Here is a 23,050-nt window from a genome sequence, read left to right as displayed (position 1 = left end):
AGACCACACTGCCTCCCTCCCAGTCCCTCAGCTCTAACCGCTAGACCACACTGCCTCCCTCCCAGGCCCTCAGCTGTAACCACTAGACCACACTGCCTCCCTCCCAGCCCCTCAGCTCTAGTCTCCAGCCTTCTCTTCCTTGTTTGTGCTTTCAGTGCCGTCCTGCCCCAGAATTCCCAGTCAGGTGTCTCATTTCTGTTTTTCAGAGTCGCCCGATCCAGTCCAGATTCCTGCAGAGCCGCAATTTGAACTGCATAGCGCTTTGTGAAGGTAAGAGCTGCTTCACATTCTATTCATCATAACACTTGCAGTCTACCAACAGAACACTTGTGAACCTGCAGTAACGCGTATCCACTGTATTGTTTGATGTTAGTAAGATGGGGAATAATCATACACATTTAAATCTGCTGCTGTTAAGATCACTAAACAGATCGCACTGACTTTGGTTGACAACTAATAGCAGTTGCTTGGTTGGTAGATGCTTCCATATCTAAGATGGCATAAATGATTGATGTCTCAGTTTACGAGATATTCTGGAGAGCAAATTTCCAATCCCTGCATTTTTATTAATAAAATAGCACATGCATTTGATGTTTGATTCTCATAATCTTGGTACAGCCCTATTGTAATTACTGGTATTATTATTATTATTATTTATTTCTTAGCTGACGCCCTTATCCAGGGCAACTTACAATTGTTACAAGATACCACATTATTTGTACATACAATTACCCATTTATACAGTTGGGTTTTTACTGGAGCAATCTAGGTAAAGTACCTTGCTCAAGGGTACAGCAGCAGTGTCCACACCAGGGATTGAACCCACGACCCTCCGGTCAAGAGTCCAGAGCCCTAACCACTACTCCACACTGCTGCCCGGTATCTTAATAGTGGTGGTATTGAAATCCGGTGTTTAGAAGAATGGAGAGAAGTTATTGAACAAGGTTATTGAAATCTCATATCTCCGCCATTCCCTCTAGCTACACATGAACAGCTTTATATTTCTATGGATTGCAGTGTGCAGTACAGAATGTCAATACTGCATTTCTCTTCAAGTCGTAGAGTGATTAAAACGTCTCTTTTAACCAACCTTTAACAGAGAGAGCAATCAAAATTAAGTGCCTCATATCGCGCCACTCAGAGACTGTTATTTATGGGATTACATGGCCGTCTGGAAAATTGTGAATATGGGTAATGAGCTGGAAATGACTTTGTTGAATGGGTGGTTATTAAAATTGCGATGTCAGTCAGTGCTATAAATAATCCTGCAGTCGAGCACAATCCTGGAATGAGATGTGACATCAGTCTGCATCGTCCAGCCCAGGCCCCGGAGTGTGATTGTGGGATTGTTTACTTACCTTCAACGCTCCATGGTCCGCATTGGCGCTCATCATCTATGTTATGAAGTCCACATTTTTCAATTCTGGGCCGCTTGTGGATTTGCGGATGCTTATTTGAATCCTTGTTCATATCTGTTCACAGTCACCACCACATTAGCATGGTGCATTTTAAATTATATAAATGCCTAATAGTTGTATACCCTTTTATGATGTATTGTTTTGAATGGTTGGGAGGTACTATATCTTACTGTAATAATAGTGGCTGCCTGTGGCAATGTGACCCGCCCCTGTGTGCATATTATGTGTTGTATGTTGCGTGCGTGTGTAAATGTTGGTGTATAGTCATTGGTACACGGGATATAAACGGGTCTGTGTTTCACGTGTATTTAAAAAGTGTAGATTTGTATTTAGGCACGAGGAGGGCACAAATCACTTCACGTGCTGGTTAAAAGTAATATGTGAGCACGGGGTTGCACAGAATTAATTCACGTGCTGGGATTCAAGTGAATAATTAATTAGTAATTGAATCCCAGCACAACAGTATATATAGATGCACGTTTCATTCAGTCAGGGTTGGGTGTTCGGTGAGTGGAGAACGGGATTGGAGACGGAGGTAAAAAGAATAAGAGTAATAATAGTTAAATCTGCTCACCGTGTTTTGTTCGTCTGTCTGTGCACTGTTTAGTTCGTTTTGTTTGTCTTTTTATTTTGGCGTATAGTGCCGTGTCCTGTGTCTGTTCAAACCTTTTATTTTCTGTTCTGTTTATTAAATGCTGAGCGAAAGCATTCGCTCAGCTTCACCAAACCACAAGTCTCTGTCTGTTTATTTCCTGCTTCTGGTCTGACGCTACCCACTCCGGCCGTCTTTGTGACATGTGGTGTCCTGCGTGGGATCTACAGCGCCTCCAGGACTCAGGCCAGAGCAGGAACCGCATATTTGGATTTAAAAATAAATAAATAAATAAATAAAAAGGAAAATGGCAGAAGACGCCATCAAAGTGCAGGACTGGATCCTGGAAAATGCTGGGCTGGAGGCCCAGTCTATACCAGTAGCCGTCCGGTTCCTGCGGTTGATGGACAGCGAGCGATGGGAGGCGTATGCAAGGGAACACACTCTAAGCACCTGGGAGGAAGGTGTGGAGTTGGTCCTCAGCTACCTGGAGGCAGTTATAAGTGGAACAGCAGCAGAGGAAGAATGCCTGCTGTCCCCGTCTCCACCAGCAGAGGAAGAATGCCTGCTGGTTTTGCCTCCACAGCCCAACCGGGAGGAGCCAGAGCGTCCACAGCCCGAGCGGGAGGAGCCAGAGCATCCACAGCCCGAGCGGGAGGAACCCGAACTTCCTACGCCTGAGTGGGAGGAGCCCGAACGTCCTACGCCTGAGTGGGGGGAGCCCGAACGTCCACAGCCCAAGAGGGGGGAGTCGGTGCGTCCACAGCCCAAAAGGGAGGAGTCGGTGCGTCCACAGCCCAAAAGGGAGGAGTCGGTGCGTCCACAGCCCGAATAGAGGGAAGTCGGGGCTTCCACAGCCCTAGGACCCAAGTTGTATTTAGGCACGAGGAGGGCACAAATCACTTCACGTGCTGGTTAAAAGTAATATGTGAGCACGGGGTTGCACAGAATTAATTCACGTGCTGGGATTCAAGTGAATAATTAATTAGTAATTGAATCCCAGCACAACAGTTGTAAGATAGCGGGTTGTGAGACAGCAGGGAGAGGGTTAAAACCTCCCTGCAAAAGAAACATGTGAGAATGCACTTTTTGGTTTATTGTTTAAATTTAATTGTTTCATTGTTTATTAATGATCATCCGCACCTGGGCGTTATTGGGGAATTAGACCCAGGTGTGGGGTTTAAAAGGAGAGCAGGCAGTCGGCTCGAAGCTGCTGAGAAGGAGGCAGAAAGGGGTGCTCTGCTTCCTGGCAGTCGTGAGGTAAAGTGCTGTTTCAAACCAGTGTGTTTTGTGAGGACGGGGAAACAGCGCAGCTGTCCCGTGTTAGTCAGGGAGTTCCTGTGTGTTAGTTAGTGCTCGTACAGAGCTAGGTGTTTGTTTTGTATTTTGTTTATTTTTTGTTTATTAAACATAGCGCACCAGCGCTTAAAAATCAATTTCTGTCGTGTTGGGTCTATTTTTAAAGGGGCAACGAACCCGAGAGTGGTGCAATCGTTTACACAGTATATATAGATGCACGTTTCATTCAGTCAGGGTTGGGTGTTCGGTGAGTGGAGGGATTGGAGACGGAGGTAAAAAGAATAAGAGTAATAATAGTTAAATCTGCTCACCGTGTTTTGTTCGTCTGTCTGTGCACTGTTTAGTTCGTTTTGTTTGTCTTTTTATTTTGGTGTATAGTGCCGTGTCCTGTGTCTGTTCAAACCTTTTATTTTCTCTTCTGTTTATTAAATGCTGAGCGAAAGCATTCGCTCAGCTTCACCAAACCACAAGTCTCTGTCTGTTTATTTCCTGCTTCTGGTCTGACGCCACCCACTCCGGCCGTCTTTGTGACACTGCCACTTTCAGGCTTATGTTGGTTTGGCATTGTCTGTTGTCCCTACTTTGATATTCTGACAGTGTTGAGGATTTTTTGATTTCTCAAGAACCAAGGAATCAAAAAACGAGAAGAAAATACTATACCATAGAGACACTACAGATCCCATAGCGACACTACAGACCTGATAGATACACTACAAACCCCATAGAAACACTACAAACCCCAAAGAGACACTACAAACCATAGAAACACTACAAACCATAGAAACACTACAAACCATAGAGACACTACAAACCCCATAGAGACACTACAAACCCCATAAAGACATACAAAACCTCATAGAGACACTACAAACCCCATAGAGACATGACAAACCATAGAGACACTACAAACCCCATAGAGACACTACAAACCATAGAGACACTACAAACCCCACAGAGACACTACAAACCCCATAGAGACATGACAAACCATAGAGACACTACAAACCCCATAGAGACACTACAAACCCCAAAGAGATACTACAAACCTCATAGAGACACTACAAACCATAGAGACACTACAAACCTCATAGAGACACTACAAACCTCAAAGAGACACTACAAACCCCATAGAGACACTACAAACCATAGAGACACTACAAACCCCACAGAGACACTACAAACCCCATAGAGACACTACAAACCATAGAGACACTACAAACCCCATAGAGACACTAAAAACCCCAAAGAGATACTACAAACCTCATAGAGACACTACAAACCATAGAGACACTACAAACCTCATAGAGACACAACAAACCATAGAGACACTACAAACCTCATAGAGACATTACAAACCCCATAGAGACACTACAAACCTCATAGAGACACGACAAACCATAGAGACTCTACAAACCCCATAGAGACACAACAAACCATAGAAACTCTACAAACCCCATAGAGACACTACAAACCATAGAAACACTGCAAACCCCATAGAGACACTACAAACTCGTCCTTTGACCTCCTGCTAGAGTGTCACAGCATCAACTGTAAATCAAACACAAAACCAATCTATGCAAGTGCCGGCTTTTTCATTTTGATTTTTTGTATTGAAAGTGTAGCTATTGAAAGTGTAGCATATCTATTGCACGGTAAATACTAACAGAGACACAATTGGTCCAAATTTATTTAACCTAGATTATAAATCTAGGTTTTAAAGTGTGTTTTTTTTTCCAAAAAATAGGTTTTCTAATAGCGATTTATGAAGGCTCTACCTTGTGGTAGCTGACCTTGACTTTCGTTCACGCCCTCGACTTGGTCAACTACCATGAGGTAGAGCCTTCATCGATGGGCACTATCGCTTAATCCAAACCTTAGCATTTTACATGAAAGAGATATAACCAAGGCATCAAATATTTTCTTATCTGTCATTAGCACCACAGTCTTCTCACAAGGTCCGTTATTATGCCGTCGATCATTTAGTTCTCTAGAATAGCCCATAGAGGGTCATCACTTTTCACATTGTTCCTCTGGAATCATCCATAATTTCTCTTGGAGAGCACCTGCCCACCCAGTACTTCTATCAGTGAGCCAACAGGGAGATATATACCATGTCAGGGATACCACTTGCATGACAAATGAATTAGTCATTTGAGAACCAGCCCAGTCCAAAGTAATGAGTATTATTACATACGCACAGCACAGACAGGAGGAGGCTGGGGGCTTGTATGTATTCATATGAAGCTTTCTTTCCTGGCTCCTGCATTCCCCCTTACTGTGGTTCGCGAGATTGGTGACAAGCTGCAGCGGGGGGTGCAGTACTAACCTGCCTCCGGCACGAATCCTGCTGTCTTTTAAAGCTGCTCCTGGGAGTTGTCTTCTGAAGATGTTTTGAAAATTACCCCCAGACTAATGATGCAGTGTGCTTCTCTTTGTTGTTTTCGCAGTCATAACGTCAAAAGACCTGCAGAAGCACGGGAATATTTGGGTGTGCCCCGTGTCAGACCATGTCTGTACAAGATTCTTCTTTGTGTAAGTAAGAAGCCTGGATTTAGAACATATATTGGGCTGGATACAAATCCTGGTAAGACAAACCCCTACAATATTTTAAAATGGCAGATTTAACAAGATAAAAATATTTCCCTTTGGTAAACTTGGTAAGACAACCTGGTTTTAACCTGGCTGCATTGGAAAAAAACAAGATGGGTTTTGAAGTCCTCAATTGAAAACAAAGATGATTTTGTTTAAATAGTTGGTACAGTGTTCTTTTGAATCCCGTTGCTTTTTCACTCAGTTTGGAATCGGGTAGTAATCATGGTCTTCCGAAAGCAACTGGTTAGTAACATGAGGATGAGGGTGTTACCGTAGGTCTAGCACAGTATTTAACAGCTGAAAAAAAAACTCAACAATTTTTTTTTCTTTTAACTTAAAAACTTCCAGCTTTCTGTTTCTCACTTATTATGATTCATTTTTTTAATGAAGGTTTAGGGTAAGCAGACAATGCGTTTTATGAGTGAGTGTTTTAGTTCTAGATTCTATTTGCTGGATTAGGACAGAGTTGTTATTTTGCTTGTTCCCTATACTGCAGATATGAAGATGGCCAAGTGGGAGATGCCAATATCAATACTCAGGAGCCTAAAATCCAGAAGGAGATCATGCGTGTGATCGGGACTCATGTCTACTCCAGCTGAGGGAGGGGCAGGGGATGAGGCAGGGAGAGGGCAGCTACTGCACAGAGGAAACAAGAACATGACCAGGTCCACTTCCCCAGGCTCAGCATTGTGATCAGCTCCACTCCCCCGGGCTCAGCATTGTGATCAGCTCCACTCCCCCGGGCTCAGCATTGTGATCAGCTGCACTCCCCTGGGCTCAGCATTGTGATCAGCCCCACTCCCCCGGGGTCAGCATTGTGATCAGCTCCACTCCCCCGGGCTCAGCATTGTGATCAGCTCCACTCCCCTGGGCTCAGCATTGTGATCAGCTCCACTCCCAGCCCAGCTCAGCATTGTGATCAGCTCCACGCCCCTGGGCTCAGCATTGTGATCAGCTCCACTCCCCTGGGCTCAGCATTGTGATCAGCTCCACTCCCCTGGGCTCAGCATTGTGATCAGCTCCACTCCCCCAGGGTCAGCATTGTGATCAGCTCCACTCCCAGCCCAGCTCAGCATTGTGATCAGCTCCACTCCCCCGGGGTCAGCATTGTGATCAGCTCCACTCCCAGCCCAGCTCAGCACTGTGATCAGCTCCACTCCCCCAGGCTCAGCATTGTGATCAGCTCCACTCCCAGCCCAGCTCAGCACTGTGATCAGCTCCACGCCCCTGGGCTCAGCATTGTGATCAGCTCCACTCCCCTGGGCTCAGCATTGTGATCAGCTCCACTCCCCTGGGCTCAGCATTGTGATCAGCTCCACTCCCAGCCCAGCTCAGCATTGTGATCAGCTCCACTCCCCCGGGCTCAGCATTGTGATCAGCTCCACCCCAGCCCAGCTCAGCATTGTGATCAGCTCCACTCCCCCGGGCTCAGCATTGTGATCAGCTCCACCCCAGCCCAGCTCAGCATTGTGATCAGCTCCACCCCAGCCCAGCTCAGCATTGTGATCAGCTCCACTCCCCCGGGCTCAGCACTGTGATCAGCTCCACTCCCCCGGGCTCAGCATTGTGATCAGCTCCACTCCCCCGGGCTCAGCATTGTGATCAGCTCCACTCCCCTGGGCTCAGCATTGTGATCAGCTCCCCTCCCAGCCCAGCTCTCAATGTGATCAGCTTCACTCCCAGCCCAGCTCAGCAATGTGATCAGCTCCACTCCCCCAGGCTCAGCATTGTGATGAGCTCCACTCCCCCGGGGTGAGCATTGTGATCAGCTCCACTCCCCCAGGGTCAGCATTGTAATCAGCTCCACTCCCAGCCCAGCTCTCAATGTGATCAGCTCCACTCCCAGCCCAGCTCAGCATTGTGATCAGCTCCACTCCCCCAGGCTCAGCATTGTGATGAGCTCCACTCCCCCGGGGTGAGCATTGTGATCAGCTCCACTCCCCCTGGGTCAGCATTGTGATCAGCTCCACTCCCAGCCCAGCTCTCAATGTGATCAGCTCCACTCCCAGCCCAGCTCAGCATTGTGATCAGCTCCACTCCCCCAGGCTCAGCATTGTGATCAGCTCCACTCCCAGCCCAGCTCAGCATTGTGATCAGCTCCACTCCCTCGGGTTCAGCATTGTGATCAGCTCCACTCCCAGCCCAGCTCAGCATTGTGATCAGCTCCACGCCCCTGGGCTCAGCATTGTGATCAGCTCCACTTCCCCGGGCTCAGCATTGTCATCAGCTCCACTCCCCCAGGCTCAGCATTGTGATCACAGCACAAAGACCCGCTCTCTATCCTGCAGCCACAGACTAAGAGAGGTGACAGAGAGCCCAAACCCTGCTGTTCCCCAGGGTCTCGCACCAGGTGAAAGTAGAACAACATGAACAGCAACTTAGGGGCAGGTTGCTTGCAATGCCTTCCAGAAAACAGCTACTTGGGAACACTATATTATATAAGGACTTGCTTGAATCCTCTGTGCCATTTCTAAACGACTGGATTTTTTCAGGTTTGTCACCATGATGAGTTTCTACTGCGTGCCACTATGTGTTCCCTAGCTGGCGTCTTTCTAGTGTGTGCCGCAGTGTTCCCTAGCTGGCGTTGTGCCCTGTCGATTACAGGCCTGTTTCAGGAGGCAGGTTTGTTCATTCAGAAGCTGGAGGACTGGCAGTGTGAAGCGCTACTTTTCACTAACCTTGGATCTGTTTCAGACAGCAGGGTCTGCATATCCCTTTCACTTATAGTAATCCAGCTGGGGTTTCCCCTCAATTAACATTACAAAATACAATATTCTGGAAAGATGTCTTCAGTGGGGCAGGTTCGCAAGTTTTATGGCAGCAGTGTTGAGATCTGCTTCTGTTTAGATCATTAAAGACAACTGTCATCTCCTGACTGATTCAAATGACACCCCAATCACAAAGATTATTGTAGTAACTGGAAAGAAAGTAAAAACATTTTTTTTACTGATGTTTGCAATCGATCTGAGTAGTTTTTTCTTTGGGTGGTGCATTGAGTTTTTTTTTTTTATTGCCTGCTTGGAAACCATATTCTGGTTAGTGACGGCTACAAGCAGACATGTCTAAAGTATTACTCCAATAAATACAGCAGTGCTGGGACACATTTTAAAATATTCAAACAAACACTGCTTGAAATGGCAAAAATCACCTTGTGTGTATTCTTATTCCAGAATTTATAAATGTTTGTATTAAAAAGATATCATGCAATGGAAACACATGATGTTTCTCTTATTTCATTAACGGGTCATTTAATTGGGTACTTTACTCCTGAGAGATTTATACTTTCAATTTCCAGCTAATGGAGAATTAAAGAAAGTTTGATTATTCCATTAAACTCATGTTCGTCCCAGAACTAAAATCCAGGAGCGCTAATGGCAGCCACAGGACAGTTTCTAACGACCGGAATAGGCCATTTATTTCAAATTCCTGTCATATTTAAAGAGATTGGCAATATAGCTACAGTGCAGCACTACAGTATGGCACTTTTTCAACCTGTATTTTGAAGTTAAAGAAGGTGCAAATGTTAAATACATTCTGTTGCACTTTTGCATTCCCAAACCAAGCAAGAACCTACTAACCTGATAACTCTTAAATAAAATATCCCTAACAGCCCTCCAGCATGCATCCTGTTCAATGATGCCTACATTTCCAGTGGAGATGCTGAATATATTCCTGTATTTGTTCTCCTGTATGTAAATACAAACACAACTCTTTTCAAGGAGGAGGAGAGGGTATTGTCAGTCCTCTACCTGAGTTCCAGTGTGTCTTCAAACCGATCACGAGAATTGAAAAGAAATGTTCTCCTCTGCACTGACAAGGAAGTGCAGTCAGAACAGCATTCAGTTCTGCCTGTGCTAAACAGCTCTTAAAAACCTTGGTTCCTATCAATAGCAACATAGACATTGAGAGGGTCCTGTGGGGACCTATTACCGGTAACACAGGAAGGAAGTGAGTCAGTGTCATGCTAGCCCTGCACCCAGTCCTGGCTTTCAGAACATCCTTGTTGAGGTATATTGTTGAAATGACCAGGTGCCATGAGTTTGAACAGTTAGGTCCCTGGCTAATCTGCTCAGAATGAACTGATAACACTTCTCATTGCAGCATTAAGAAGTCACACCTGAGTCTGTACATTTACTGCATGAGTTTGAACAGTTAGGTCCCTGGTTAATATGCTCATCGCAGCATTAGTAAGTCAAATCTGAGTCTGTACGTTTACTACATGAGTTGTTGATGCAGCTGTCAGGGAGGAACAATGTACTGAACATCCTGATCATTTACGTAATATACGTTATTGACAGCGGTTCTAAAACTCAGGACTACATCCACTTAAGCCTTGTAATGTGTGCCGCGGGACAAATTGGCTTCACCTTTCCATAAACAGCTGTTTTTTGAAGCAGACACGTTTAGTGCAAAACAGTCTATTTTGAACTTGAAGATGCTTTAAATTAAGTAGGGCTGTCATCAAGGGCAGTGTAATAATGCAGCACTACTACATTCCCTCCTCTGCTTACCGGAGCTGCACCTTCATAGGCACTCAGTTACAGGACTCCCCAGGGATAGGTCTGGAGGACTGGACTGGTTTCTCCTGGCTGTTCCCAAACAGCCTGGCCCCCTCCTCCCCAGCCTGTCTCGATGTTGTGAGCTTGGACTGTGAATGATTTCGTCCGATGGTGACCTGTACAGTATTTATGTATTTATAATCAACTTCTTTAGTCGTTGTCTGTGGTGAGTGTGAATGAAAGAAAAATAAAGAATTTTGCACAATTTTACCTAACTGGTCAGTTCTGAATTCTTGCATTGTTTCTAGTATGTGTAGGATTGATGAATTTTTTTAACGTTTCTATATATCTACTTGTACTGCTCACGTCTCTCAAAGCATTTGTGATGCTTACTGTCAGCGTTACGGAAAACCATCTATGGGCGCCACAGTGTTTGACTTTTTTTGTTTTGGATGAAAAATACCTTTTAAATATTGACTTCATACTCTAAACATCTGCGATTCTCTTAATCAAGTTTGATTGTAGGTATTGGATCAGAACAATAAATCCAGTATACAATGAGGGCATCTCATCTATCTCAATTCAGTGGACCAGGTATCAATCTGATAATTTTGCACGAGCCCACTACTCTCTCAACCAGTAAGCTTCTTCCCAGAAGGTAATCTCAGAACACTCCACTAGGAGGAAGTGGTGTATAACTGTGAGGCTGTGTGCTGTCAGTCTCAGAGAGGAGACCTTTGTAAACTAACCCCTCCAATAGCAGGCACTGCATATGCACCAGTGTGCATGCTCAAGAATTCCATTTCATCTCATTCTAGTGTCAAACTTGGGCTGCAATCCAGTCTGCGACCAGGCTTTCCACAAAGGACAAACATACACAATTTGTATAGAATTTATAATATAAAAATGTACATACATTCACTGACATTTTTTCACCTACAACCTTTCATTCTGCCGGCATGCATGCTCTTTGTAGTGCAAGGCTCAACACAGGCTGTATCAAGCATTCTTTGCTTTGGACACTCATTAGGTAACAGAGAGACTGAGTTCCTCACAGGCTGACAGAGTCCCAGTTCAAACTGATTGGATCTCTATTGCTGGGTTCAAAAGGCTTTCACCTCACTCCCAGTGGCAGATGAAAGATGTGTCAGTGTGGTGCATAGCTCAGGAGAGGCACTCTTCATGACACAGAAGCACACTGCATGAATGAACCCTTTACTGCCACATGCTACATGACATTCTCTTTTTAGGGTCTGAAATGTACTTTATGCCACTTGTATTTTAAATAACACCTACAGTGACTGTTAATCTTGCGAGTAAATGACCTGTGTACACATGACACACATGCATTTGAATTTCAAATCCTGTGTGCATCACTTCATGAAGTGAACTGCTGTTACTCATTTCAGTCAAGCATGCGTTCAAGTTTAAAACACTCAGACAGACAGACAGCCAATACATAACCCCAGATTCAGAATAATATTTGCTAACCAACACGTTTCAGCACAGTTTGGTAAGTGGTTCTCTGCATTTATGTAAAAATATAATAAGTGTGACAGACTGTCAGGAAGCGTGCATGTACCCCATATTGTCAGCTACTCACTAACTTTTTATAAAATGTCCTCAGCAAGTTCCATCTCAATTGGATGAGCAGTGCTGTAGATATATGTACACATGTAGGTGTCACATGCAGACACAGTCGCAGTTAAAAAGCCTCCATATACTAATTAAAATCAACTCAATAAGTGTCATTGTCAAGTTTCAGCATTATTAGCTTCATCACAATTGGGAAGTTCCCTAGATATATGCAACACTTTAAAGAGAGGCAGCTAAGCGAGGTCAGAAGGCAGAAAGAGCTTTCTTGGCAAGTCACCCAGGACTCTGCTTTCTGTAAATCACTTGAATTTGTCTAAATGTATTGGCAAGTCACCCAGGACTCTGCGTTCTGTAAATCTCTTGAATTTGTCTGAATGTATTTAAATGGAAATTCTTCAGGACGGATTTACTACACACCTACCTCAAAAAGAATTCTGCTTCCAATCCCAATTATATTTGCTCTCCTGCTATTGTCCAAACTTCATTTTTTCACACTAAATGATTATTTTTACTAAATTTCCCCAGAGCTCTGCCTTCTTATTTGTGCTGCCGGTGAGGGGAGGGATATCTTTCAGCACTCACAAATTCAATTCCGCTCTAGTAATCCCAATCAGCTCTTGATTGGACAGCAATGAATAGATGTGTAACTGGAAACACTGGAACTAACCAGGCTGAACTGTGGCCCTGGGAAACGCTTTGTTTTGAATGTATAAGTATTGGCACCACAGGGGTAGCATATCTTCTGCAAGCTGAGCTCACTGCTCTGTGCTGGTATGTGTACAGGTGAGCCAGGCTCACTGATCTGTGCTGGTATGTGTACAGGTGAGCCAGGCTCACTGCTCTGTGCTGGTATGTGTACAGGTGAGCTGGGCTCACTGATCTGTGCTGGGTATGGGTACAGGTGAGCTGGGCTCACTGATCTGTGCTGGTATGTGTACAGGTGAGCTGGGCTCACTGATCTGTGCTGGGTATGGGTACAGGTGAGCTGAGCTCACTGATCTGTGCTGGTATGTGTACAGGTGAGCTGGGCTCACTGATCTGTGCTGGGTATGGGTACATGTGAGCTGGGCTCACTGATCTGTGCTGGTATGTGTACAGGTGAGCCGGGCTCACTGCTCTGTGCTGGTATGTGTACAGGTGAGCCAGGCTCACTGATCTGTGCTGGGTATGGGTACAGGTGAGCTGGGCTCACTGATCTGTGCTGGGTATGGGTACAGGTGAGCTGGGCTCACTGATCTGTGCTGGGTATGGGTACAGGTGAGCCGGACTCACTGATCTGTGCTGGTATGTGTACAGGTGAGCTGAGCTCACTGATCTGTGCTGGTATGTGTACAGGTGAGCTGAGCTCACTGATCTGTGCTGGTATGTGTACAGGTGAGCCAGGCTCACTGATCTGTGCTGGTATGTGTACAGGTGAGCTGAGCTCACTGATCTGTGCTGGTATGTGTACAGGTGAGCCAGGCTCACTGATCTGTGCTGGGTATGGGTACAGGTGAGCTGGGCTCACTGATCTGTGCTGGGTATGGGTACAGGTGAGCCGGGCTCACTGATCTGTGCTGGGTATGGGTACAGGTGAGCCAGGCTCACTGATCTGTGCTGGTATGGGTACAGGTGAGCTGGGCTCACTGATCTGTGCTGGGTATGGGTACATGTGAGCTGGGCTCACTGATCTGTGCTGGTATGTGTACAGGTGAGCCGGGCTCACTGCTCTGTGCTGGTATGTGTACAGGTGAGCCAGGCTCACTGATCTGTGCTGGGTATGGGTACAGGTGAGCTGGGCTCACTGATCTGTGCTGGGTATGGGTACAGGTGAGCTGGGCTCACTGATCTGTGCTGGGTATGGGTACAGGTGAGCCGGACTCACTGATCTGTGCTGGTATGTGTACAGGTGAGCTGAGCTCACTGATCTGTGCTGGTATGTGTACAGGTGAGCTGAGCTCACTGATCTGTGCTGGTATGTGTACAGGTGAGCCAGGCTCACTGATCTGTGCTGGTATGTGTACAGGTGAGCTGAGCTCACTGATCTGTGCTGGTATGTGTACAGGTGAGCCAGGCTCACTGATCTGTGCTGGGTATGGGTACAGGTGAGCTGGGCTCACTGATCTGTGCTGGGTATGGGTACAGGTGAGCCGGGCTCACTGATCTGTGCTGGGTATGGGTACAGGTGAGCCAGGCTCACTGATCTGTGCTGGTATGTGTACAGGTGAGCTGGGCTCACTGATCTGTGCTGGGTATGGGTACATGTGAGCTGGGCTCACTGATCTGTGCTGGTATGTGTACAGGTGAGCCGGGCTCACTGCTCTGTGCTGGTATGTGTACAGGTGAGCCAGGCTCACTGATCTGTGCTGGGTATGGGTACAGGTGAGCTGGGCTCACTGATCTGTGCTGGGTATGGGTACAGGTGAGCTGGGCTCACTGATCTGTGCTGGGTATGGGTACAGGTGAGCCGGACTCACTGATCTGTGCTGGTATGTGTACAGGTGAGCTGAGCTCACTGATCTGTGCTGGTATGTGTACAGGTGAGCTGAGCTCACTGATCTGTGCTGGTATGTGTACAGGTGAGCTGGGCTCACTGATCTGTGCTGGTATGTGTACAGGTGAGCTGAGCTCACTGATCTGTGCTGGTATGTGTACAGGTGAGCCAGGCTCACTGATCTGTGCTGGGTATGGGTACAGGTGAGCTGGGCTCACTGATCTGTGCTGGGTATGGGTACAGGTGAGCCGGGCTCACTGATCTGTGCTGGGTATGGGTACAGGTGAGCCAGGCTCACTGATCTGTGCTGGTATGGGTACAGGTGAGCTGGGCTCACTGTTCTGTGCTGGGTATGGGTACAGGTGAGCCGGGCTCACTGATCTGTGCTGGTATGTGTACAGGTGAGCTGAGCTCACTGATCTGTGCTGGTATGTGTACAGGTGAGCTGGGCTCACTGATCTGTGCTGGTATGTGTACAGGTCATCTGGGCTCACTGATCTGTGCTGGGTATGGGTACAGGTTAGCCAGGCTCACTGATCTGTGCAGGGTATGGGTACAGGTGAGCCAGGCTCACTGATCTGTGCTCGTATGTGTACAGGTGAGCTGAGCTCACTGATCTGTGCTGGTATGTGTACAGGTGAGCTGGGCTCACTGATCTGTGCTGGGTATGGGTACAGGTTAGCCAGGCTCACTGATCTGTGCTGGTATGTGTACAGGTGAGCCAGGCTCACTGATCTGTGCAGGGTATGGGTACAGGTTAGCGCTCACATTTCCATTAATTCTGTTAAATGTTTGAACGATGAGAAGACTCACCTGCACCTCTTGATTGTTTCCACTAAAGACTAATTCACAGCTTGTAACAGGTGTTCAGAGATGAATACAAGGTCAGCTTGAGGTTTCTTCCAAACAGCATCCAATCTTAGAGGTCCACAGGTTTACGTTTCACCCCAACAGCTTGTATTTTGTCAGCCTGATTAATCTTACTCAGGAAAGCAAGCTTTAGAACACATAGGAACACACCAGGGCATGTGCACCAAACACTTCCTGACTTCCATAAGCATGCCTGCAGTCCTTGTGCTGTGCTGATGGAAACTGATTCCGGTGTCCCAGAAAAAAGTTGATCAAGCTCTAGAATTTAAAGGGGAGGTTCCATTGTTTCTAATGTTAACGAGCCTAGGCTAGGAAATAAGTAGATCGAGCCAGGAAGTAAGTAGATCGGATATATTAATGAACAATAAATAATGTAAAATTAATGTTGTAAGTATCATTTATATCAATTAGTATATTGGATTTATTCGGCAGTATGCTGCTAGATAAGATGATGTGAATATCGCTTTAGATCCGGTATATTAGCCTAACAAAAATGCATAATTTAAAATGACTTTTGTACGTATAATTTACATTAATGTAGATCGGATATATTCGACAGTATTACGCTAGATAAGGGGATGTGAATATCGCTGTAATAGATATTAGCAGCAAATAAATAATTTAAAATGAATTGTATGATTGAACATTTCTGATTGTGCATCAAACGTTAACTAGCTAAACGTGTTACGTATTGACGTTATTTTGCATTTCTGGAGGTGTTTTTGTTTTGGGAAGCACTACAGTATGGACAGCAGGTATGCGAGCGATTGTCCAAAAGTTAAAGCATGAGGTTCAATCATGGAAAAAATTACACGCCATGCTGCGATTACTAACTAGGCCACGGTGCACATCAATCACACGATGTACTTGAAAAAACGTTGCTTATACAGTATTGTAGCGTGCACGGGGGAAGGCAGCAGCAGGGCTTTGAAAAAACGTTGCTTATACAGTATTGTAGCGTGCACGGGGGAAGGCAGCAGCAGGGCTGGTAGGTGACGTAATCACACAGAAACATAAGCCCGATATACGTTCCTTGCAAAGAAGCTGGCTCTATTGTACAGCGGTATCAGCGCTATGCTTCAGTGCAAGAGGTCCCGGGTTCGCGCCCGCCTTCCGCCTGTGTGTGGATTGCCTCGCTCTGTGTGATGTGCCTGCCTGCGGGAACCGAGATCGCTACAATATGATTATTTTATATTTGTTCTTTCATTTATTTTTACATACAGTATTTTGTATAATTAGGAGAGAAAACAAACAGGAGACTGGTTATCATAGTGTATGTATTTCAATTACAAATGTGGAAGAAACAATACATTAATTAATTAAAAACTAAAGAGTTAACGGCTTTGCTAAACCGTGGTAAATAACTGTAGTTCAATACCAACCAAGATTTTGTGTTGTGAGAGAGATCATACAGTATATATAGGCTACTCTATAGCAGCATAATTTTAAAATGGTAAATCCCTGTAGTCCAACAACCAATAAGACATATAACGAGAAAGAGATACAGTATATTGAATTAAAGTGAATTATCACGATTTAAAATTATGTAGATATACACATACAGTATCTCTCTTCCTCATTATATGTCTGTTGTGTTGAATTACAATTTTTCAATACAAGCCAAGAGACTTAAATAGTGAGGAAGAGAGATCATACAGTGTACCAGCATGATTTTAATCTGTGGTTCAATACCAACCAATATACATTTATAATAAAGAGAGATAATACAGTATAAAATCACTTTCAGGTTGGTCACTCTAAAATTGCCCTCTGTGTGTGTGTGTGTGTGGTGCCCTGCAATGGACTGGTGTCCCGTCCAGGGTGTAGTCCTGCCTTGCATTGCCCTGTGTCTGCTGGGTTAGGTTAAGGAATAAGCGGTTATGATAATGGATGGATGGAAAGAATAAGAGACTTCTAAAAAATAACAACAACTTTAATTGAAACAATTCAAAAACAGTAAGTGTTGGGAATGGGATGGGGAATCATTTACATATGGTCTTTGATTCCATGCTGGAGGTTTCTTAGGAATATACCATTACCTGTGTCGCTTAAATGGACACCATCCCTCCTAAAAAGCCCAACCTGATCATATTTAATTTCGGGGTGCCGAATTGAACCCCCCCCCTAAACCCCTTACAAAATCCGAAATGACATTGTTCACCCAGTTACGTGCTTTGTTTATTTTTGGTGATGCCTTAATATTTTTCCAAAGACGTCTGGGTGATGCATGAGAAAACAATTTTTGTTTTTGGAAACATCTCATGCAATTTAGTTATATCTTTCTTCATAACTCGAATTAACTCCACACTTTTAAGTTTCCCTAAATCACTGCCCCCATCATGGATGACCAGGACATCAGGAGGTGAACCATTAGTAATCAAAGAAATAAAAAAATTAAAAAACATGTGCCATTTCAGGCCCCTCCATCCGAACCAGTGGATGGAGGCGCCTTGGAGATGCAGGCCCAGACCGAGCCCTCTTCTGGCCTGCTATTCAGCCCAGTGGACAAAACTGTGTCCGACAATCCACACAGATGCTGTGAAGAAAAATGATGTAGCGTCAAGAAGTTTGATTGCAATCACTACAAACACAGCAGTGGTCAATAAATTAAAGCATGCATCTTTGTAAACAGTATGAGTTTTGCTTAACAGGTATATGTACAGTATGTGTTCTCAAAATCAGGTGAATTGTCAAAACTTTAGTTGCAAAATATTACAAAGACATCAGCTATAAGGTAACAAAGTAGGTTAAAGAATGTCTTTAAATAATCAAAATAATTAGACATCTTCCACTGTGGTTTAACTCTCACATTACAATGACTGTATTCATAGTAATTTATATGTTTTCACATCATTACATTACACAGTGGCAGAGACACAGCTCTGCCACAATTCATACACGGGTAACAATACTCTTACTTTCTGAGGCAGTTCTCCTGGCGTACATAGTTGTTGTTTTTTTTTTTTGAGTCTGTTAGAAACAATATATGTGTGTGTATAAATACATTGTCATCAGAAGTTTGCTGCATACAAGGTATATCATTGAAAAACATTTATATGCATTATGTGTGCCTAATATAAGAAATCAATGTGTCCTCCTGGTAAGTATTGTAATAATATGAACACTACACAAGTGTAAACTATGCAAAAGACAGAGATTACAAAACAAAACACATGGATGGGTTTTTTCAGTATAATAATACTGGCGACATTAAATGGGTATTTTACCTTTTGTTGTTGAAGTTGTTGAATAAACTATAGGACAAAATGCATGAACACCATTAGATGTAGAAAACACAAATGCCACAGCTAATACATTTGTACCTACACCTTTAAATGTGTGTAATTTAACTACGACCTTTCAACTCTGGTAGTTTTATTTTTACATGCAGACAATTGCATACGTCTGTAATGTAGGAAATAGCGTTAAAAGTTAATCATGGTGATGTTAAAATATGTATTATCTTAACTTGTTAACTCAAGAAGAATATAAAGTACTCTCAGTAAAACCTGCATTTATTTCAAGGTAAGAAATAAACACATAAACACATCTCGTTATAATCATACGTGAAGCACGATTGCGAAAAAAAAGAAATAAACCTACGACACGATACTAATGCGAAATATTTCTATTTAATAAGGTTGTTATCCATACATTAATAATTGCAATGTACTTTTTTTAATTAGTAGAATTAACTCTTATATTTCTGTCGGCACAGGGCTACTACATAATCAACCTAAAATGTTTTTCAAAGAAATACGTACAGATGGATTATGCTGTAACGCTGGCGGAGTAAGTTATTTATTACAAATTGCGCCTCTTTTTTAAGGCGGGTATACACGAATATGAATGTGTTTTAAAATGCAATGTACAGTGCAATGTAAAGCAGATGTGGCGTCAAATGTTAATGCATTTGTATTTAAATGTAATCTTCTGAACTATTTGCATTTGACTATTCTAAATACATATTTCCATTTGTATTTAAAGCTTAAAATTATTTCAAATGCATTTAAATACTTTTCAATAATATTAATGTTAATAGTTTTTCAGTATTGCTGGTAAAGTTTATTAACTTTTACATGCAAATTGAAGTACTTTTGAGAACTCAATGTTTATTAAATGCAACAATCACCCTAATGCAGATATACACATATATACAGTGTCTCTCTTCCTCATAATATATGTATTTTTTATATATCTCTATCTCATTATAAATTCCTGTAGTGCAACAACCATGTAAGACATAACGAGCAATCACATCTACCATGGCATACGTTTTTCATTTCTGTATTTGTCCTATCAAGAGGATTTCACAGGGTCCTTTTTTTTTTTACATAGTACAAACCTTATCCCTTAGTAATACTATATATTAGTGCAAGGAATACAATTGTCACGTTTACGAAGAATATGGCATTTATGTTAATGTATTGTGTGCAAACAACATGAGAGATTTCTTTTAAATTCCTAAAGTACACGACACAATTCCTTTCTAAAAGAAAAAAACTTTCGTCTGGCTATTTGTGGTTCATTTTCTTCACCCTATCACAATTTAAAAACTACAATCCTAAACCAGAACCTTTTTTTAAATAAACATAAGACATCCAGACAAATCAAGGTACTGTATATACTATTCATTTTTTTTAACTGGCGGTTTTGCCACGTCTAAACTGTAGTAAAGTAACAGCTATACTCATATTAAAATGTAAAAATACGACCTTGTCATACTAATATGATGGATGCAGCATGTCATCAGATTATATTACTGGAACATTTTAATTGTGATTAAAGATTGACAACATTTTGACGTGTAAAATAATTTAATATATAAATAAATCGCCGCGATCACACATAAACTACATCTGATTGACAACAATGTTATAGAAACATAAAAAGACAGGGATTTAAAACATTTTACCGTATAAAGAGCCGTCGATCACACATTTTAAAGTTCATACGAAAAGACAGTGGCACGAACACGCACCAACTTACAGTCTAGTAAATAAAACGGCCAGAAAAAAAACAAAAACCCTGCAATGAACCTCCCCTTTAATCAAACTGTAGCCCCGCCTTACTTCTGTCTACTTTTGCCTTACTGCGCTTGCGTGATCAACTTTTTTCCTGGTCAACTTATTTCCTACTACACTGGCATTCATTTAGTCACAGTTCAGCAAAGTGTGCTCCTTCTAACTAGCCTGCCAAAAGGGCATGGGCACGGTTTGGACTGGCTTGTTTCCTGTTCTATGGCACTGTGTGGATGTGTTTCCTGTTCTATGGTTTGTGGATGTGTGTGTTTCCTGTTCTATGGCACTGTGTGGATGTGTGTGTTTCCTGTTCTATGGCGCTGTGTGGATGTGTGTGTTTCCTGTTCTATGGCACTGTGTGGATGCGTGTGTTTCCTGTTCTATGGCGCTGTGTGGATGTGTGTGTTTCCTGTTCTATGGCACTGTGTGGATGTGTTTCCTGTTCTATGGCACTGTGTGGATGTGTGTGTTTCCTGTTCTATGGCACTGTGTGGATGTGTGTGTTTCCTGTTCTATGGTGCTGTGTGGATGTGTGTGTTTCCTGTTCTATGGCACTGTGTGGATGTGTGTGTTTCCTGTTCTATGGCACTGTGTGGATGTGTTTCCTGATCTATGGCACTGTGTGGATGTGTGTGTTTCCTGTTCTATGGCACTGTGTGTGTGTGTGTGTTTCCTGTTCTATGGCACTGTGTGGATGTGTGTGTTTCCTGTTCTATGGCACTGTGTGGATGCGTGTGTTTCCTGTTCTATGGCACTGTGTGGATGTGTTTCCTGTTCTATGGCACTGTGTGGATGTGTGTGTTTCCTGTTCTATGGTGCTGTGTGGATGCGTGTGTTTCCTGTTCTATGGCACTGTGTGGATGTGTTTCCTGTTCTATGGCACTGTGTGGATGTGTGTGTTTCCTGTTCTATGGTGCTGTGTGGATGTGTGTGTTTCCTGTGCTATGGCACTGTGTGGATGTGTGTGTTTCCTGTTCTATGGCACTGTGTGGATGTGTGTGTTTCCTGTTCTATGGCACTGTGTGGATGTGTTTCCTGTTCTATGGCACTGTGTGGATGCATGTGTTTCCTGTTCTATGGCGCTGTGTGGATGTGTGTGTTTCCTGTTCTATGGCACTGTGTGGATGTGTGTGTTTCCTGTTCTATGGCACTGTGTGGATGCGTGTGTTTCCTGTTCTATGGCGCTGTGTGGATGTGTGTGTATCCTGTTCTATGGCACTGTGTGGATGTGTTTCCTGTTCTATGGCACTGTGTGGATGTGTGTGTTTCCTGTTCTATGGCACTGTGTGGATGTGTGTGTTTCCTGTTCTATGGCACTGTGTGGGTGCGTGTGTTTCCTGTTCTATGGCACTGTGTGGATGTGTTTCCTGATCTATGGCACTGTGTGGATGTGTTTTCTGATCTATGGCACTGTGTGGATGTGTGTGTTTCCTGTTCTATGGCACTGTGTGGATGTGTGTGTTTCCTGTTCCATGGTGCTGTGTGGATGTGTGTGTTTCCTGTTCTATGGCACTGTGTGGATGTGTTTCCTGATCTATGGCACTGTGTGGATGTGTGTGTTTCCTGTTCTATGGCACTGTGTGGATGTGTTTCCTGTTCTATGGCATTGTGTGGATGTGTGTGTTTCCTGTTCTATGGCACTGTGTGGATGCGTGTGTTTCCTGTTCTATGGCACTGTGTGGATGTGTTTCCTGTTCTATGGCACTGTGTGGATGCGTGTGTTTCCTGTTCTATGGCACTGTGTGGATGTGTGTGTTTCCTGTTCTATGGCACTGTGTGGATGTGTTTCCTGTTCTATGGCATTGTGTGGATGTGTGTGTTTCCTGTTCTATGGCACTGTGTGGATGCGTGTGTTTCCTGTTCTATGGCACTGTGTGGATGTGTTTCCTGTTCTATGGCACTGTGTGGATGCGTGTGTTTCCTGTTCTATGGCGCTGTGTGGATGTGTGTGTTTCCTGTTCTATGGCACTGTGTGGATGTGTGTGTTTCCTGTTCTATGGCACTGTGTGGATGTGTTTCCTGTTCTATGGCATTGTGTGGATGTGTGTGTTTCCTGTTCTATGGCACTGTGTGGATGCGTGTGTTTCCTGTTCTATGGCACTGTGTGGATGTGTTTCCTGTTCTATGGCACTGTGTGGATGCGTGTGTTTCCTGTTCTATGGCGCTGTGTGGATGTGTGTGTTTCCTGTTCTATGGCACTGTGTGGATGTGTGTGTTTCCTGTTCTATGGCACTGTGTGGATGTGTGTGTTTCCTGTTCTATGGCACTGTGTGTGTGTGTGTTCCCTGTTCTATGGCGCTGTGTGGATGTGTTTCCTGTTCTATGGCACTGTGTGGGTGTGTGTGTTTCCTGTTCTATGGCGCTGTGTGGATGCGTGTGTTTCCTGTTCTATGGCACTGTGTGGATGTGTTTCCTGTTCTATGGCACTGTGTGGATGTGTGTGTTTCCTGTTCTATGGTGCTGTGTGGATGCGTGTGTTTCCTGTTCTATGGCGCTGTGTGGATGTGTTTCCTTTTCTATGGCACTGTGTGGGTGTGTGTGTTTCCTGTTCTATGGCGCTGTGTGGATGCGTGTGTTTCCTGTTCTATGGCACTGTGTGGATGTGTTTCCTGTTCTATGGCACTGTGTGGATGTGTGTGTTTCCTGTTCTATGGTGCTGTGTGGATGCGTGTGTTTCCTGTTCTATGGCA

General features: G+C 44.0%; 1 protein-coding gene across 1 annotated transcript in view; it reads left to right on the top strand.

Annotated features, from left to right (window-relative positions):
• Nucleotides 1-10,670, top strand: part of LOC117428406 (protein mono-ADP-ribosyltransferase PARP6-like) — a 48,767-nt gene extending 38,097 nt beyond the window's left edge. Inside the window, exons 22-24 of the mRNA XM_058994866.1 lie at nucleotides 207-270; nucleotides 5,757-5,841; nucleotides 6,398-10,670. Of these exons, the coding sequence (XP_058850849.1) occupies nucleotides 207-270; nucleotides 5,757-5,841; nucleotides 6,398-6,500 (252 nt within the window). The 3' untranslated portion in view covers nucleotides 6,501-10,670. The remainder of the gene's footprint in view (nucleotides 1-206; nucleotides 271-5,756; nucleotides 5,842-6,397) is intronic.
• The last annotated feature ends 12,380 nt before the right edge of the window (nucleotides 10,671-23,050 follow it).

The sequence above is a fragment of the Acipenser ruthenus genome, chromosome 21, assembly GCF_902713425.1.
Source record: "Acipenser ruthenus chromosome 21, fAciRut3.2 maternal haplotype, whole genome shotgun sequence".
Lineage (NCBI taxonomy): Eukaryota > Metazoa > Chordata > Actinopteri > Acipenseriformes > Acipenseridae > Acipenser > Acipenser ruthenus.
The sequence above is the reverse complement of the archived record's forward strand: the minus strand, read 5'-3'. Positions and strand labels throughout refer to the sequence as shown.